Consider the following 20265-nt stretch of genomic DNA (forward strand, 5'->3'; position numbering starts at 1 on the left):
TAATGTCATGTGATTCCCACAGCACACAGTGTGGGATGAGACTACAAAGAGAGCTTTCAATTACCAACCATTTACTACAGCATACTGTATATCGTTCCATCTCTCTCTCTCGTTCGCTATTATTATTTTTATTCACTTCGTGAAGTTGCCAGCTGCAGAAGGAGCGACAGAGAGATTTCTTCTTCATCGATTTGAATCAGGCCCCGATGCTGATTGGTTTTTCGTCTTCGCACGGCCTCCGCCACAGAGACAGGGCTTTGATGATGTGTTGTGTTCTCTCTGCGACACAAGGTCACGGAACCAACAAATAGAACACTGGGGGGGGGGGGGGGGGGGCTCAGGGATGGCAGCTGTAACTGTAGCAGACATTTTGTCTTTGTGTGTTGCATTCGCAAATACATAGAGCTGCGAAACACACACACACACACACACAAACACACAAATAGATAGAGCTGAGGAACAATGTCTTCCACCTTTGCCCAATGCCCAATGCCAGCTCTATTATAGTTGTTTTTTACTGTGTAAGTCATTCATGGAAAGGAGGGCCAACAGTTCATGCTTTTTTTTATTTACCACACACCAGATCCAGGATGGATGTGCTGACAAAATCATTGAATTATAGGAATTACAGGAATAGCACCCGTCTGCAGCAGAGCCTGGCACTTGTGTAGGATAGCAACGGTGAACTGTAGCGTGTTCCTCCTGTGGCTTAACTGGTTGAGCAACTGGTACAGCAAGGTGCTAACATCACCAATAGCATGGATGTGACACCCAGGGAACAAGCATACTAATACAAATATATAACTGCACTGTAAGTCGCTCTGGATAAAAGCCTTTGCTAAATGCTTAAATGCGGAAGTGCTGTTATGTAAACAATGTACCACACCACACTCATGTCTTTGCTTCAGTCTTCAATCAGCCTTAGACACATGTGCACCTCTTGTAATGGGAGTCAGGTGTGGTCCTGTCCTGGCCTGTAAACACACAGCCGTCCACTCTCTCATTATCATGGCTTCCTCCCAGTGCTGTGCACTGATGTCATGCTGGGGAGGGATCAATCGCTCCGGAGTCGGGCAGGTCATTTGTAACCGGCTCTGACAGCGGCGTCAATCGATAAAGCCACTGCAAGACTGCTCTCTCTCCTGTACACAGCTCGACCCTGGCCAGCATTTGGCCATGAGCAATGCAAAACACACACACACACACACACACATACACACACACACACACACACACACACACGCACACACACACGCACACACACACACACACACACACTCACCACACACACACAAAAAAAGACAAACTCAGGGCTGTAATGAGTTCACGCTGAAGACATTCTATTCAGTGTCATGCCCAATACTGATGACAGGTAAATGAGAGAGTGTGCTTTTAAACGCACACACACACACATACACACACACGCACACACACACACACACACACACACACACACATACACACACACACACACACACACACACATGATGACAGGTAAATGAGAGAGTGTGCTTTTAAACATGGCTGTTCACAATGTAGCGGGCTTGTTTTGTCTCTTGAAAAGACTAATGGGTCCACTTAGGTTTCCATCTATGACTGCCACAACTGCAGAAAGGCAACGTAGTCTGGCCAATATTATCGAACAGTCGGGCCTGGCAGAGCACAAAGGAGACGCTTGGCCGTGTGGGAGTCACTATGTGGGCACAGAAGCAGAATGTTTAGGATGATGGTGTGTGTGTGTGTGTCTGTGTGTGTGTGTAGGTGTGTGTGTGTGTGAGGATGATGGATATCTGTGCAGGGACCAGACAAAGAGATATTAATTTGACAGACGTTTGCAGCTAGTGTCAGGGCAACCGCTTGCAAAGGACTTTTTGCAGTCAATTACCATAGCGATGATGAGGTCGGGCCTCAGCTGATTGGCCATTGTCTCTACCGCTCGTTCTTTCTGTTGGGTTGAGCTCTGTGCTCCGACTATGGGCTGAATGCTAACGCTAAACTAATTTTGTTCTGAGATGTGATCCCATGAACGTTTGACCCTCAATGGCAGGTCTCAGAAAAACAGTAATGGCCTATTTCACTCGTCCATTAATAATGGATTGTAGGTCATTATCCAATTCTTATGCTCTCAAAAGGCCTACATTTATTTAGACTGAAATTAATTCAAGACTGTTTAACTCTTCATTTTGTTTGACTTCCAGTTGTATGGAATAAACATCGTAAAAATTCATCATCTGTTTTAAAGAGAATTGTGTCAAGGACCTATAGGAGAAGTTCACCACACAGTGAGATTGTCTTTACTTACTTCATTAATCTCTGTACCATAACCTTATCAGTCATGAAAAATTCATTTTTTTGGTACACCTAATCAGGTTTCTATAAAATTGAAAGAATAATGAACTTCTCATAGATGATCATTTCAATTTACATGGTACATAAACCCAAGGAAAAACACAGAAAGGTAATTTGGGGGGTCCACATGATGTACAAAGTTTCCTTCAAATGTATACATTTCTCTCATCGCAGTATATTACAGGCTGTCGACAGGATTTACTACACAACTTCAACAAGACAGCTGTGACAGCTACAGAAATTGGTTGTGTTTTTAATAACCCCTGTTAAGAAGGCCTCCTGTGAAAAAAAAATAATCTGTGTCTTTGCAAAACCACAAAGAATCTTAACAATTTTCAATGAACCTCAAATGGTTCACATCAATCTTAAAATGAGAATACTTCATTAAATTAAGAACATTTGTGTCGGCTGCCGTAGCAAATGGTTTACAAAAGGCAAAGTCCTCTTTTATCAGTCTCCCATGACTACAGAACTACAGGAACAGTGACAGCTGAATCTTCCTCATACGCCGTGGTCTCTCTGTAATCCTACAGCTCTTAAGAGGATTTGCCCATTCATGCAGTTTTACTATTTCTTCTGCTCTGTCCTTATCACACACACCCACACACACACACACACCCACACACACACACACACACACACACACACACATACACACACACACAGTGTGAGTGTCTTGATGGGCAGAGGCAGATACTTAAGACTCCACTTGACTGATGAATCTCGCTAATGTGAAAACTCTCTTTTAATGAAGGCCCTTCGTACAATTACGGGCCGCTAATTCATGTTAGCGAATTAATGGACTGCTTGGTATTGTCACACAAGACAAAAGGAACTCTGAGTTTGAAGAGAAGTTACGGGAAAGATTAATCATAGATCCCTTCCTCCCTTGAGGTTTGGGTCTGTCAAGTGTCTGTGAGGTCATGCCTTCGTATAGAAACCCAAATGCATTCTGAAAGTGGAGTTTCCAGTCTCAACTTCCTCATTTGTCTCCAGAGCAGTAGCCATGGTAACAATCAATTCCACTCCCTAAGGAAATCAAGACTCTCCACACCAATATGGTGTTGGTTTGGCTAAAATTCCATTAGATTATTAGTATTACAGTTAGCCTGATAACCATAAAACAGGGAAGCATAACAAACAAAAACGAAGGGTTTATTTGTGTTGATTCCGGTGACTTCCCTTTTCTGCCCAGGTTCCCCTGCATGTGTTCTCGTGAGCTATATTGATACTTCCTCTTTTGTCTGTTTAGATAACTATACAAGCGACATTTGTTTTCTCAGATCTTTTTCAGAGTGAGTCAGCATCAGCAGAGGGTCGAGCTGCAGCAGTTAGTTTAGTGTGAATCCTTTGAACCAACAGAGATCATCATGGAAGCTGTCGTGGATGGGAGTTTGCTGTCTTCAAAATCCGATGGCGAATCGCCTCTCAAAGAAAGCTCCTTATATCTCGACTCAAACCAACAGGATTCGTCTCTTCCCAGTGGGTACGTGCGGCAGGTTTTTCTTTTTCACACAGTTTTTGTCTCGAGGATTAGGGTTTGCGGAGTGAAGCTTGTTTATGTCAAGTTGGAGAAACACCACTATCAAATAACATACATTTTGTTGACATAAGGTCATCTTGTGCATGATGTTACATGTAGCCAGGGATGGGCAGTATTTCTGATACGTCGATTTAAAATATGTATTTGAAATACAAAATAAGATTTTGTATTATGTATTTCATGGGCTATTGGTAAAATATATATAATTCATGGGAAAAATAGTAGTGTTAAGTTTTTCTGCCTTTTAAAAATGAGAACTATGTGTTGAGCGCTTTGCCCTTGCTTGTTCAAGACACATGGCAAGTGAAAGATTGTGTGAAAGAAGCAAGCAAGTGAAAGATGTCTCATTCGTCTTCTCTGATTCAGCGTGTGAAGCCAATTTATAATCCAGGAGAGCTGCTCAACAAAAACTGACGTAAAAGTGACAAAGTTTGTGTCTGCTAGGTTGGCGCAGACCATGTCACCTGTACTGTATGTAAAATTTTGAAAGGGCGCAGATATTGCATATTCTATATTTTTGTTGCTCTCTCTGATTGGATGACAAGGAATATGATGTATGTTTGTTGCCTTCTTGACATGGCTACAGTCATCTAGCTGGCTTGAATACGCCCCATCATGATACAGTGCTTCTCAAAACAGATCTGCGACATGCCTTATTAAGCAGTGAAAAGCTATCAAATATTTTCAGATTATCAAAAGTGCCTATGTAGAGTGGGGGCTCCTGGTATGATGTCATCTTGCCTCGGAAATACAAAATACTGTGCTTTATTTTGATACATGTCGTGATTGCTGTATTTAGTATTTTATTTTGATACTTTTACAACCTGAGTATTTTGTATCTTATATCGATATACAGTTTGATGTATTTTTGCCCATCCCTGCGTACAGCTGTGTCATTCGAGCCCCAGATCAAGTGTCTCTGACTTTTTAATGGGTCTGCTTATTTACTATTGATGAACTATTACTATTTATTAGTTGTGGTGTGATATCTTTCTCAAACACCATATCCATCTGCAAACACATTTGCTAATAGGCTGTAAATATGCTGCTATGATGTTGACGTGTTCACTTTTAAACTGCATTTTTCAGTGCCCTGATCAATGACCTTCCATATTGAGATATTGAGCTGGAACTAGAGCGGACAGGAATGTCTTGTCCCTTATAATGACATGGCCTGACCTTCATTTTTCACTATTACTTTATTTAACTGCCAGCAGTAAATCGCAGGGGGAAAAAAAAATCTTTAATACTTACATGTAATAACTTGAAACTAGAACATGCTTCTTTAAAGCGGTAAAATGTCACATTAATCAATTTGAGACGCCTGCATGTCTTTAATTAAAGTCTTGTATTAACATTAGAAGAGTTTTCTGGTGAGTTCACATTTCAGTAAAATAGCTGTGTTGGATCTTTATGTTCAATACAGTACTTTATGACTTCTCACCAGTGCAGCATGACAGCACGGATCCGGAGGTTTAGTTGTTGAATAGCCTTGAATGAGCCTTTTCTTTAAAACTTGCATTTTACTTATCATAGTGTAGTCCCTCAATTGGGTCCGAGACTAAGTCAGTATATCCTACCCTACCTTGGCACACCTGTGTGTCAGAGTGTTTTATAACTCAGATCGCTGCTCTTGAAAAGGAAGATATCATTTCCTGCTTTCTCCTTTGAGATGAAAATAAATTTCACCAGACACAGATTAGAACAAATATGTTCTGTGCCCTTCAAAGGTTAGTGGGGGGAAAAAACAGATTCAAAACTACACCTATCGTCTAGGGGGAAGTGAGATGCTATGAGGAACTAGTTTGCAAGGGTAGGTGAAGGCCCAGGTCTCCCAGGGGAGAAGGTGCATTTTGGGCGGGGGTTTGTCAGCTCTGAAGCACCTGATTAGTGTCTCAGGGGACGATACCTGGATTTTCCCTTGTGGCCAGATGGGGAGATATTCACTGCGTCTATTGATCAGCTGACTTAATCATGAATTGTTGTGTATATCATCAGAGTGCCTCGCCTCATAATCAGCTAATAACCATCATATAAATATGTAAGGTTCAGTGGACATCACAGCGTCCAATGCCCTCCGAAAATAATGCACACCAAGGTGGTAATACAATCACCCTGTGACGTGAAGTTGCAGTTACACCTCAAAGTTCTTTATTTTCTCCTACCAAAACCCGGTGGACTCCATTATCCGCCTCATGCTGTGGGGAATGTTTAGGACTAGGTAAACCCGTGGGGGTGGCTCATTTAACGGCATGCTCACCAACAGACCTCACTCGAAAGAGCTTGCAATTTCATTCAATTTAAAAACGCCTACGCCGTTTCATAATGGATTTCTAAAAATCAAAACAACAGCTGCCGCTCTTCCAGAATAGATGTCACATCAGGATGTTCACCAACACACCTCACACAAAACAACTCAGTCACAATTTGACTCAATTTAATAAAGCCTATGGCTGTTTACTTATTCATGTTCTTTCTTTTTGGCAATGCAACGGTGTCCCCAGAGAGATTAAAGAACTATCTATAGTTCAGCGTAGAATAACAGTTGAGACATCCATGAGGCAGACGCCACAGTCGGCTGAAAGGAATGTAGAAAGTTTAGCGCCACAGAATTGTTGCCGCTTCAATCGCATGGCTGCTTTTATTTCTTTTGACTTCGTTAAATAAATGAACTATGACTTCGCTTGACAGGCGGCAAGTTCTCCAGAGATTTTCCTCGGACATCATAAAAAATAAATGAAATGAACTAAGACGTGTAGAGAATACACTCTAACTCATTGTCTCTGTTGCTGTGGATATCTCCTCCGAACAACAACAACAACAACAACAACAACTGCAGCATGTCTGCACCTTAAGATGTGGTTTTCACAGGCATTACATTCTGACAAGACATGACCTACCATCAGCTCAAATGAAACTCATTTAGTTGCGACCGACCCAGTCACAGCCTTGAATTGTGTGCTTTTACACGCATACATATACGGATAAGTGCTTATGCGGTAAGGCCTTATCTTCTTACAGGTACAAGAGCACTGTTGCAGCCTATTTGTAAATTGTGACTCACTTTTTGACACAATTTATTTTTCACTGTTTTTTGACATTGCTAAATGTTTGTAGATCTGACCCACAACGTTGAGTATGTACTTAAGTGCTCTTGCCTACCTTATATCTATATACAGTATGACAGTTACCCCTTGGATTGCCCCCTGTATATGTTAAGTATTACAGCACAGACTCCTCAATACAACACAGAATTTGAAGCCCAGACCTGGCTAAACAATCAGTGGTGTGGTGGGAGTGACACATTAAGTACAACACATTAATCCAGTTTCCAATACTGTATTGAAATATGCTCGTTAAAAGCATTCATACATATTCATTACAATTATGAATTGGTCCATTGCAGTAGCTATTTCTCTTGTGTCTTATAAATTATTTATACAGTGAGGTAAAAATGTTTACAATGCGCACGGTAAAACAATAGGGACAAGGACCGCATGTAAACTCATTTTTGCACCGCATACTGTAATTTAGTGAATTTCAGCCAAATGGCAACACCAAATGACACGTTATGTTTAACCTGCAATCAATCATGTGTTAATTGAAAAACATTTCCACACATAACCACCTTGTGCGTTACTAAAACCAAGTCAGCTATTCAACAGGAAAGCAATTTTTCATAATTTTTTTTTCTTTTTTTTTTATCTGAACAACAGCTGCCTGTTTTCCAGCATACAGTTTGTGTCACAGCAGGATGTTAAAAGACCTTCTCTCCGTTCAGTGCAGTCAGGCAGGTTGAGTCACACAGCCCTAATATATATTTTATACTGTTTATTCAGATGCCCTTTCTGATGTCCTCCGATGATAAGCAAAATAATTGTCTTTATTGCCATCCTGAATAATGTAGCATGTTATCCGTGACAGTGAAATACCCTACCAGGCCAGGCATAATCCAATTCTGATGAGAAGTTGTACCCTCGAATTTATGCATGCAAGAAACCATTTGCAAACTTCAGACATCGTAAAGCCTGTTACGATCCACCTGGTGGTCGCCGCCGGTATAAAGGTAGCACGCCGCAAGGGCGTCTGAAATATGGCGACCACAGCTTGGCTGTTGCAGGGCAGTTATTATTTGTAAAACATCAATTGACAGGCACTGAAGCCTGCTTTGGCTTCAATGATAATGACATTTCAGTGAATGCCTATGCCTATATGGCATACTATATGGCATACTCCTCCTATATGGCATTCAACCCATGACCTTACGATTGACCCTGATTGCAGACTAACTGGAATTAATGTAGAATCAACACAAAGGAAGTACATTTTTATTCAGATACTATTGTTAAATAACATCTTTTTTAACTTCGAACACAGATTCTCTCCTGTGAACTACAAGTTTCCAATAAAGCCATCCAGGCCATCAAAATGGACTGTCAGCTTGAAAGGCATATTTTGTCATGTGTAGCACGTATAGTATGAAGGGACTTTCTTTTGAAATTTGGATTGAAATGAAGTTGCAGAGAATAAGAGAGACAGACTTTTGGGGAGGGAGGGGAGGGAGATACTTTGGAGGGAGCTAGCAACTAGGTCAGCCACTTGGTAGTTACAACGTAGTGTGCAGCCCGTTGGGTTAGTTGTAGGTTGAATTTGAAGTGCTCAAAAAACATGCAAGTGTGTAAATTCAACTAAGCTCCATGTCAGGTGTACATTGGATGCCCCCAGATATTTTACCCATTACACATGCACTAACAGAAATAATGACAAAACCCAGACAGCTGCGTTAATTGTGTTAATTTTTTTAACGCGCTAAATATTTCAAATGAATCACAAAAATGTACATGTTCATTTTAGCAGCACTATATTTATATATTATATATATATATATATATACGCAGAAAAATGATTTTTTTAAAAGACATTATGATTGATTTTCTGTCTCACACTTTCAGCTTGATCATCTCAAATACAAAAAACAGATGCAAAGTCTAAACTTTGTTAATGAATCCGCTTAACGCGACTGCGACAATTTAAATTCCTACTGAACACCGGACATATGTAATGGCCATATGTTGACACCCTGTGGATAGCAAGCCGGACGCTGCCTCAGAGGACGGTGGGTTCGCTCTGACGGGCTGACTCATCCCAGTCTTGGAGGGCTGAGCAGATGCCAGGCCGCGGCGTGCTCCGCGGAGTGAAGAGTGGCAGCATGCTGTGTCCTCCCCTGATAACCACACTCCACCCAGCATGCAATTCCTCCAGTGCTTTTTAAACACCACTTTCGCTTCGGGCCAGAGATGCAGGGCTCTTAAACAAAATTTTGCTCGGCACTTTTGGTCATTCGAGCATCTCTCTCTCTCTCTCTCTCTCTCTCTCTCAAACACTCTCTTTCTCTCTCTAACACTCTCTCTCTCTCTCTGTCTCTAAATATTTCCCCTCTCTGCCTCTCTCAAGCCTGGGGGGGAGATTGTTGTGTGTTCCTGTTTGTAGGGTTTGCTGCACATTTCAGCATTAACTGGAGTAGAGTGAAGGGGTTTGCTGGGAGATTAGGCAGGGTGTCGGAGTGGGGGGAGGTGGTGATGGTGGGGGGGAGGCATGTGAGGTGGTGGGGAAGGAGACAGGTTGTGATCCCTTTGTAGCGAGGTTGAGAGCGAAGCATTTTTTTTTTTGGTGGTGGTGGTGGTGGGGGGGGGGGGGGGGGGGGTGTAGGAGAGAGGCTGATAAAGGAAGGCTTATCTCTCTCTCTTCGCCCCTGCCACTCCACTGATCTCACCTGACCCCCCTCACCCCACCTGAATGCTGGGAAGTTCACAAAGGCCACTTCTGTGAGGCAGTTATTTCCATAAATTATGCCCACAACACTGCATTGATTCTAGAGTGCTGTGGAAAAGAAAATCGTTGTCTGCTTAACCTCTGACACCCAGCTTTTAAAAGCGTGCTGCTGCGTTGAGAATATTTCATTCATTTAGACCAACGGAATTACTACTGACGGAAAATGTATGTAGCCATAGGCCTTGTCACAATGTAACTACATTATTATTTAGAAAGCAGTTCTTAAGGCAATATATTACAGGTGAATAGGGTACATTTTTTAAATAACAGATATCATGAAACTTTCCCATCCCAGTTTATTACTTATATTAAGAGAAGAAATGCTGTGTTACATTATCATTTCTGAAATTATGTTTAAATACACAATGCTTTGCACATATTTCCCAAACAGATATCTGAACACTGGATAAAGCCAGTTTCATTTCATTGACATATTACAGTCAAATGTTTTTACAGAAGGAATTTTGGATATGTCTTTTTTTAATCCATAAATCAGAAAATACTCTAACAGCTACATAAAAATCCATCTTTGCCATGTTTTTAGGAATACAATGTTATGTAAATCAGGCGGTGAATGATATATTAATGCACCCCTCTATAAAACCTTTCAGAATATAGATAGAATAAAGTTTGGTGTTTGTAAGTGCTACTGAAGTTGCGATTTCTGACGTATGAGAAAAAACTCATTTTGAGAAAACAACCTTTTAAAATAAGTGCTGTAATTTAAATCTACAGACCGTGTATTTTGAACGTTTTCTTTCCACTAGTCTGGAAGAATACATGTTATGGAAGCAAAATAACCCAAAATCTCAAAACTGACCAGTGCATGAAAAAACAACGCTTTAGCCTATAGTGTCTTGCATTAATGATATCACACCCTGTATCACGGCACATCTTCTATTCTTTTCTTACATATAATGTATGGTTAAGGACATGGTATAGGATTTGTGATAGGAATATTTTGGTTATGTGTATTAGTATAAAACACAATGGCAGTTACTAGTTTTAATGAACTTACAGATACGACACATGCATCAAGGGCTAATATGAGATAAAGTTTGTGTTTACATCCCCTTCAACATGCACAGCACACATGGTCTATTTGTGTAGCAGGGTGGCTGATAGCACCTCTTTAGCTACATAAAGGGATTCCTCGTGTGAAATGAACAGCATTAGTCTGCACTCCAGGTCTCATCAGGCCTCTCTTTTTCCATCACGGGTTTGCAACAGGAAAGCCACTGTGAACAGATGCATGTGCACAACCTCTGGATATGTGATAGGCTCTTAATTGCTTGATTTGATTCCCTCGATTGAATTTAATCAAGCGGCCGCAAGTTCTAATGGAATTTGGTTCATTTAAGAAGTGTGTGTGGTGTGTGGTGTGTGGTGTGTGTGTGTGTGTGTGTGTGTGTGTGTGTGTGTGTCTGTGTGTGTGTGTGTGTGTGTGTCTGTGTCTGTGTGTGTGTGTGTGTGTGTTTGTGTGTGTGTGTGCATGTGTGAGTTAACCATCAAGAGGTATTAGTACTGGAATCAGTCATGATTTGCTGAATGAGCGGGTTGAAATGTGAAAAGCTCAATGAGATGTCAAGGTCTGCCCCACTGACTGCTGAAGACTGACGTGATTGCCAAGCTGGTGTCTCCACAGGGAGCAATCATGCACTACTGTATGGGACCTGATGAACGGTCTTGCTTCATTTTTAATAGCGAATGATGAATTGCAATGAGATCTGAATGGGGACCCATTTTCATTTTATATGTTTTGTGTGTGTGTGTGTGTGTGTGTGTGTGTGTGTGTGTGTGTGTGTGTGTGTGTGTGTGTGTGTGTGTGTGTGTGTGTGTGTGTGTGTGTGTGTTTGTGATGTCAGGCAGAAACAGAAAGACGAGGAGGACGATGAGGAGGAGGCTCAGGGTGTGCGCCTCCTCTCGGCTGAGGAGCAGGTAACACTCATCACTGACAGCATGTCTGTCTCCTCTGCCGATGAGGAGAAACTCCAGCTCCTCAACAAGAACATGGAGCTACGCAGAATCAATAAGGAGGTGAGGCTGCATACTACCACACAACCCTCTCCATTTTAGATAAACAAGGAGGGGTAGTTACACACTACCACACTACCCTCTCCATACTAGATAAACAAGAGAGTTACACACTACTATTCTTCCCTCACCATACTAACTCAACAAGGAGATTAGTCTACATCTCCCTCCCTATAGTGTACACTAGTCCAATACATATAGTGATAAACTACTTTGAGAAAAACTCATCTGCTATAAACAAGAACTTAACTGCACTGCATTCTGAAGATTAAATGGTGTTCAGTTTGGTGATCTATTACAAAAACACCAGCAGATTCCAATTTAATTTAGTGCAGTCACATTCAAATAATAGTGTCCTACAATATATACATGTATGTAAGTTGTAAGGTCCAAGTATGTGAGTATATATTACAAGTTCCAGGAATCCTGATGAAAGCATGGCAAAATGGAATTACTGTCCTGACCTTACCTTTCCTGACCTGTTTATAAATATGTTGGTGAAACTTCATCCATTTCTCTTGCAAATACAGTACATCCATACAGTTCCAATCCAGGCATATGTTCTGTACTGATGAACTGATCTCTGTGTATGGTCTGTATGCATCACTGAGCATACACTACACAATCTGTCTCTATTTACAATTTGTATGTATCAGCGCGCATAGACTACACAATCTGCCTCTACAGACATTATTTATGTCTCACTTAACATAGACTATACAGTCTGTACTGTCTGTGTACTGTCTGTCTCAATGCTTCGGAAACATGGAGAAACATTGGTGACATGTTTTCTCAACATCTGACACCCATAGTTTTACTATGTAATGATGGTATGTATATTTGCATGTGACTTGCTACGTACAAGACATGTGTGTTCCTCTGTCGTATTAAGTGTCCTTGTTACAGTGTAATTACATATGTAATAATGTTGTAACGACATACAAATATAAGAGATACTCTGTCCTACAGTAAGTATTACGTATGTCATACGAAAATACACTTCCTCAGTTTAGTAACTTGTAATTACTACCCTATTTTATTTCTTCATTTAACGGCTCTGTTTCAAGTAGACAGAATATGAAGAAAAATACACTAAGATGAAATAAAATACAAAGACAATACAGGTATGCACTGCATAGCGGGCTTGCAATCTGGTCTGTCCTGATGTGGTGTCTATAAAGGAACTGTAAGACTATACAGGATGTACCATGTGTGTGTGTGTGTGTGTGTGTGTGTGTGTGTGTGTGTGTGTGTGTGTGTGTGTGTGTGTGTGTGTGTGTGTGTGTGTGTGTGTGTGTGTGTGTGTGTGTCTGGCTGGCTGTCTGTCTGGATATGCATATATGCGCGTGTGTTTTTGTGTATGTGAGTAATTTCTCCTGATATTGATTCACCTCCTTGTGTTTCCTGCTGCCGCTATGATCTGTCAGCATTAAGCAGATGAGTGCTTTGTTTGGACAGAGGGACGTAGAGAGTCGCTCCGAACACTAACACTTTCCATAGCTTCAGACTGCACTCCTCAAAACCTCATTTATTTATCTCCTGTGAAAGGAAGAACACTGCCGCCTCTGCTTACAGCCTGCCCACATCACTGTTAAATGGTGGCTGAGCGAGGGAGAGAGAGAAAAAGAGAGAGAGAGAGAGAGAAGGAGAGAGAGAGAGAGAAGGAGAGAAGGAGAGAGAGAAAGAGAGAGAGAGAGAGAGAGAAAGAGAGAGAGAGAGAGAGAGACTCTGTGATGGCCGAACAATGCAATTGTGCAGCCACGCTTCCTGCTATTCAGTGATGTCACTTCACTTTCAAATCCCCTTTTAGCACACTGCTGTCTCCCCTCACCGGCCTGACTGCAATGAGATGAGTGTGTGTGTGGTGTGTGTGTGTGTGTGTTTGTGTGCAGGAGAGAGCATGTGAGTGTCGAATGTGTGTTCGTATGGAAATATATTGTGATAAACACATATGAACACATTCACATATATTAATGAAATGTGTGTGTGCGTGTGTGTGTGTGTGTGTGTGTGTGTGTGTTTTCCCCAGCTGATGAAGCTGAATGAGGACTGGGATCACATCTACCGCAGCACCACCCTAGGCCTGCAGCAGAGGGTGGATGCCCTGCAGAGAGAGATCAGCAGCATTAGACAGCTCAACAGCAAACTGCTGCTCAAGATGGAGCATGAACAGGTGACCCCCCCCCCCCCCCCCACACACACACACACACACACACACACACAAACATCTCCATGCAACCACACACATTGTACATTCTCATAAATGCCGGTAGAAACATGAGCCAGGGACAGCGGGTAGTGCCAGTGCCAGATGGTGCTAATATGTGTGTGTGTGTGTGTGTGTGTGTCTGTGTGTGTGTGTTTGTGTGTGTCTCTGTGTGTGTATGTGTGTGTGTGTGTGTGTGTGTGTGTGTGTGTGTGTGTGTGTGTGTGTGTGTGTGTGTGTGTGTATGTGTGTGCGTGTGTGTGTGTAGAATAAAAGGGAATACTATGAGCATACCCTGATGGAGGAGCTGAAGAAGAACCAGCATCTGCAGGAGTATGTGCACCTGCTGGAGGGACGGATGCAGCACACACACTCAGGCACAGACTGTAGCATACTACCACAGGTTGGTACACACACACACACACACACGCACGCACGCACACACACACATACACACACACACACACACACACACACAGACACACACACACACACACACACACACAAACACACATTCAGGTCTGTACGCTCTCACAGATTTGTACACATATATTAAGGACTTTAACCACTAACAGGTCATGTTAGGCGATCGTCATTGTTATTTTATGATCATTATTATTATTATTTGGTGATAATTATTGTTATTATTATTTTTTGATCATTATTGTTGTTATTATTTGGTCATATTTTGCTTGCATAGTTGTGAATGAAAGCTGTGATAACCCGTTGGAGAGTAGACCACAGGTGAATAGTTAAATAGTGATATTTAAAGCCAGTGAGCCATGTGAAGTCTTGTGATTAGGCTGCGCCATGCGCTCCACTGCTAACACCACCCCCGTTAGTAAGGTGTAAATTCGCCACTATCTACAACCTCCTGCTGCGCTTTCACAGCCAGTTCTGGCTAATGTGCTTCTTCCTGAACCGGGAAGGGAAGATTTGTTCTACGGCACATTTCTGGAAATGCCCTGTCCTTCCGGCTGAGAGCATGCTAAGTGCAGGCAAGGTTTAAAAAACACGGTAGATTTAGGGTTGCTTAATGCAGAAAGAGAGTGCTCTCTAAGGAACTTAAGAGACGTGTTTTAAGACGTTTAAACCCTCCAGGAAAAACACCGCAGGGGGACTATGTCTGACTTGAATGATTCTTTTTAGCATTTTAGCACTTTTGAACCTGATCATTAATCACACAGCATCGCATATGACTATGCTGAATGAGAGTCGTAATGTGGGTTTTATATAAGAGACTTCCGATGCTAAGTTTGTCTCGTTGCCTGTTCTCGTCAGGATTCAGTGAATGTGTCCAGACCGCCAGGAACAACCTCAAACTCCACGGGCTCTGCTGATCAGAAGAGATCTTCTCACCACGGCAACGCTCACCTGACCCCCCCACACCCACCTTCAGAGCACAGCAGCAGCGGCTTTGCCAAGGGACACGGCAGCACGGGCAGAAAACAGTCTGAACACATACTCTCAGAACACACACGCTCAGAGGTGCAGGACCTCAAGGACCAGCTGGAGGCTCTGAAATGCCAGGTTCGACACACACTCACACACAGATATAAACACACACACACACACACATACAGATATAAACACACACACACACACACATACCGATATAAACACACACACACACACGCATACAGATATAAACACACACATACAGATATAAACACACACACACACATACCGATATAAACACACACACACACACACACACACACACACTCATACACTCATACACAGATATAAACACACACACACACACACAAACCGATATAAACACACACACACACACACACACACACACACACACACACACACACACACACATACAGATATAAACACACACACACACACACACACACACACACATACAGATATAAACACACACACACACACACACACACATACAGATATAAACACACACACACACACACACACACATACAGATATAAACACACGCACACACACACACACACACACACATTCAGATATAAGCACACATATGTACACACTCACACCAGATGCACATGATCCACAGGTCAGGACCTCAAGAACCCAGTGGGCAATCTGAAATGCCAGACTAAACATATACTTACACACACACTGAGCACTCTCTCTCTCTCACACACACACACACACACACACACACACACACACACACACACACACAAATGGGTCAGAACCACAAGGACCAAGTATAGGATTTTAAATGTCAGAGCATAGACAAATATTACACACACACACATACACACACACACACACACACACACACACACACACACACACACACACACACACACACACACACACACACACACACACACACACACACACTCACAAACATACATACACACAGTCATAAGTGTTCCAAAACAATTATACTGTATGACTTCTGTATAGACCCTTTTTTAATTATTCTTTCTGCATTTGTTGATCATTCAAAGGTGTACATTTTCGTTTGAAATAACTAGAAAAGAGTACCACCTAGTGGCTGTACTCAACACTGCACCTCAACTGTTCAGTATCTTTGTTCATTATTATCACAGAGGAGACAAATGCCACTAGGTGGTGTTCTAATACAACTGAAAACAATCACAGCCAACAACTGTGTTCAGGCCCAACTTCAAACCCTAAGGAGCTTTTCTGCTCATGTTACAGTAATCATAACAGTTACCAATTGACTTCACACTTTCTATTAGGTTTCCAATGTTTCCAATGTACTTAATGTTGTAATTCATCAGTGTGGCTTTTAGTGCAATACAGCCCTCATGTACATATTGCTGTCACAAGTCAATAAACCCTACCACAGCCTGAAGTGCATCTGCTAGCAACAGACACTAACAAATGTTCAGTGCCACAGTGTAAAATGGATTTACTGTGTTTTTGCGGGCTTCCAGTTGTTGCGGTGGTGATATTTACATGTTTACTCTCATGAGTTTTAAGACACGTTCTCAGGTTTCAGGTCAGTTAAACTCAGCCACACTGACCGTGTTGACAATGTCGTCCTCAGACTAAGATCTACGAGGCCGACTACAGGACCGAGCACAAGGACCACGAGCGCATGATGCAGGAGAACAAGAGACTGCGGCGCCGGGAGGGGGACATGCGCCAGCAGATGGCGCTCTTGCAGGAGCAGGTCAGTCTTACTTCAAGGCCGGTCAGTGCCCTGAATGCTGAAGATCTAAGTCCTCCTGCACTGAAAGTCTTCTTTCTATGCATAGTTGATTGATGCATACTTGATTGATGCACACTTGATTGATGCATACTTGATTGATGCACACTTGATTGATGCACACTTGATTGATGTCGGTGACTTTGGTACCACCAGGCCTCCTTGCCGTCTTTAAAATATGCAGAGTCATATCTTGCTTTCTTAACTTTAGATATTCGAAAAGAAAAGATCACAAACCATATCACAAAAAGTCAATGCAATGTTATCAATAGAACAATGCTACTATGGCAGTGGACAGGAGTCATTGAGGCTTAGAAGTCTATATACAGAAATACAATATGAGTCATCAACTGGGTGCTTACCGTACAATAACACTGGGGAATACGTACACCCCAAAGGCAACAATCTAGCTTCAGTTCTGTGCCGTTATACCCCTAAACCACTCAATGATCAGCCCCAGTTGGTCTACTAACAACATTAGCTGAAAACATTATTCCTTCTTCTTCAATATTACTTTATTGATGTTCAGTACAGTGTTAATTTCGTTGACGAAAACTATGACGAAAAATATTCGTTAACGACCTTTTTCCCGTGACTAAGACGTGACGAAAACGGATCTTTATAAATAAAAACTATGACTAAATCTATTTTAACTTTCGTTGACGAGACGAGACGAGACGAAAATGTTGGTGGTTGACTAAATCACAATTGGTTTTTTTTTCTAAACTTGTATGCACATCATTGGTTGAATGTTGCCCGGTCCTGTATCTATCCCTCCTCCACTCCCTGAGATGGCCAGACATGCAAGTGACGCCCTATGGCTGAACGTTATGATGGCTGAAGTTCAAGCACTCGGTACTGGAAGACAAATAGGAATAGATATCTGGACAGTCTTTAATTATAACTTGACAGAAAATAAAACACAATGCACCGCAATAACCGGAGAGAAACCTTGTGGCTTCAAAATAGGTGGGAAGAACACAACAAGAGGCACCTGAAAGCGCACAAGACAACCCTGCCATTTATACCAAGGTAAATTAGCTAGTAACTGTCAATGATAATTAGCTAATGTTAACTAGTTATTCGAATATATTAGCCAACGTTAAGTTAACTTCAAAGGGGCAGTCGAGTGTATAGGTTGTGTCAGCTTGGATAACTAGCTAGTCATTTTCGATTGAAACCTCCCGTTTGGCTTGGCAAATGAGTTCCAAAACTTTTAGCTAGCTAACGTTGGCTAACTATGAGGTAGCATAGCTAAGTTATACTAGCTATCGATAACTAGCTAGTAAACACATTGCAGAGTGGACTATAGGACAGGCCACGCATGACATTAATCAAGAAAAAATAAATGAATATGTGATTGGTTTACATATCCTTGTCTATTTATGCAATTGTTATTATCATTGGCACTACTATCAACTCTCAAACTATCCGTCTAGCTAAATACTGTATGTTGGTTATCAGATTGCACAGCAATTCATATGGAGGATATGTGGTTGATTTAACTAAGGCCAGGTAGGCATAGTAGTTGTATTGTGTTATCAGATCATTTGAATCTTCAAAATCTAGACTTGATATTCTCTTATATTTTAATGATAATACTGTTAATTAAGTATTGCCTTAAAATTATTATTTACATTGAATTCATTGGAATTCAGCTGTAGGCATAGGAGATCTGTATCTTAGAGACTAATTGCATCCACAGTTTAAGTACTGCAAGCTTGACTATTATGCAGTTGTAGACACAACACAAGGGGTCCCCGGGCCTGAGAAGGGATGGAAAGGAGTTTAATGTGACTATATGATGGACTTAATTTTTAGTTTAATGTGACTAAAACTAGACTAAAATGTAATGAGACTTCGTCGACTAAAATTAGACTAAAATGTTCTGAGTTTTCGTCGACGAAAACTAGACTAAAACTAAGCAGGATAAAAATGACTAAAAGTGACTAAAACTAATATGCATTTTCGTCTAAAGACTAAGACTAAGACTAAATCTAAAATAGCTGCCAAAATTAACACTGGTTCAGTACCTGTAGCATGGCAAATAATAGGCTCAGGCTATTAGAAGATAACTAATGTTTATTGCTGTGTGTGTGTGTGTGTGTGTGTGTGTGTGTGTGTGTGTGTGTGTGTGTGTGTGTGTGTGTGTGTGTGTGTGTGTGTTCCTCTCCCTCCCCACAGCTGAAGGTCTATGAGGATGACTTCCAGAGAGAGCGCTCGGACAAGCAGGTCCTCCAGAGACTCCTGATGAAGAAGACGCCACCCGCTGGCGAGCCCGCGCTGGTGCACCGCTGCAGCACCAGCGGTCAGGAGCGCGAACGTGCCCACACACATGAGCATGAGCGTGAACGTGCCCGGGAGGAGAGGAGGAGGAAGAGGGAGGAACACAGAGGCCTTCATCACCAGACCTGCCCCAAGCACTTTGAGTGCCACACAGTGGGGGAGTTCTCCTGAGTCCGCAGCACACACACACACACACACTCACAGTCCACAGCACACATACTGTATCTACACACTCACACACACAAACAGTCAGTCCACAGCACACATTACTACACAAACACACTCACACACACACACACACACACACACACACACATACACACACACACACCCACACACACACACACACACTCACATGTTCATGCACAGAATGGATTAAATGTAGTTAATATTCGAATATGCTGCATATGCCTTAACCTATTCTGTGCCATTTATAGAGAAATATTTTCAGAAATGTATTTAAATGACGGTGAAGTAGTTTATGATATGTATTATGAAATTATATGTTCATGAAATTAACTTAAAAGTAAAAATGTTTAAGGTTTTTTTTTTTATTTAAATTCCAGAATGCAAAAAGAAGTGTGTAAGACACTGTTGAAAATGTCAATTTCTTAATATTTTAGTTCTTGACCATACAGGCTTTGACTGACAATGGTATTTTGAGTTTATCTCTTTTCTAAAAAAAATAATAATGCGTTTTTTCTGGGGTGCTTTTTGTACCTACTGTGAAGCAGTTTTTCAGTGTGGTGTTAATCGGCAAATTAAAATCTTCTAGTTTTGTATTTATTTGTTGTTTTTTCAGAACTTTTATTTGTTCTTATTTATTGTATATTGCATATT

The 20265-nt window shown here is 41.6% G+C and overlaps 1 protein-coding gene across 1 annotated transcript; it reads left to right on the forward strand.

Annotated features, from left to right (window-relative positions):
• The first annotated feature begins 3533 nt into the window (after positions 1–3533).
• Positions 3534–19653, forward strand: si:ch211-153b23.7 (sarcolemmal membrane-associated protein). Its single transcript, XM_031587545.2, has 7 exons — positions 3534–3835; positions 11590–11761; positions 13788–13931; positions 14233–14367; positions 15246–15494; positions 16978–17103; positions 19324–19653. Exons 1-7 carry the CDS (start codon positions 3720–3722, stop codon positions 19594–19596), a joined length of 1215 nt encoding a protein of 404 aa, XP_031443405.1. The 5' UTR covers positions 3534–3719; the 3' UTR covers positions 19597–19653.
• The last annotated feature ends 612 nt before the right edge of the window (positions 19654–20265 follow it).

The sequence above is a fragment of the Clupea harengus genome, chromosome 20 (assembly GCF_900700415.2).
Source record: "Clupea harengus chromosome 20, Ch_v2.0.2, whole genome shotgun sequence".
In the NCBI taxonomy this organism is placed as follows: domain Eukaryota; kingdom Metazoa; phylum Chordata; class Actinopteri; order Clupeiformes; family Clupeidae; genus Clupea; species Clupea harengus.

Coding starts and splice junctions, on each gene's coding strand:
- si:ch211-153b23.7 (XM_031587545.2), top strand. CDS start 3,720: ATGGAAGCTGTCGTGGATGGGAGTTTGCTGTCTTCAAAATCCGATGGC. Junction 3,836..11,589: donor GATTCGTCTCTTCCCAGTGG/GTACGTGCGGCA, acceptor TTGTGATGTCAG/GCAGAAACAGAAAGACGAGG. Junction 14,368..15,245: donor ACTGTAGCATACTACCACAG/GTTGGTACACAC, acceptor TGTTCTCGTCAG/GATTCAGTGAATGTGTCCAG.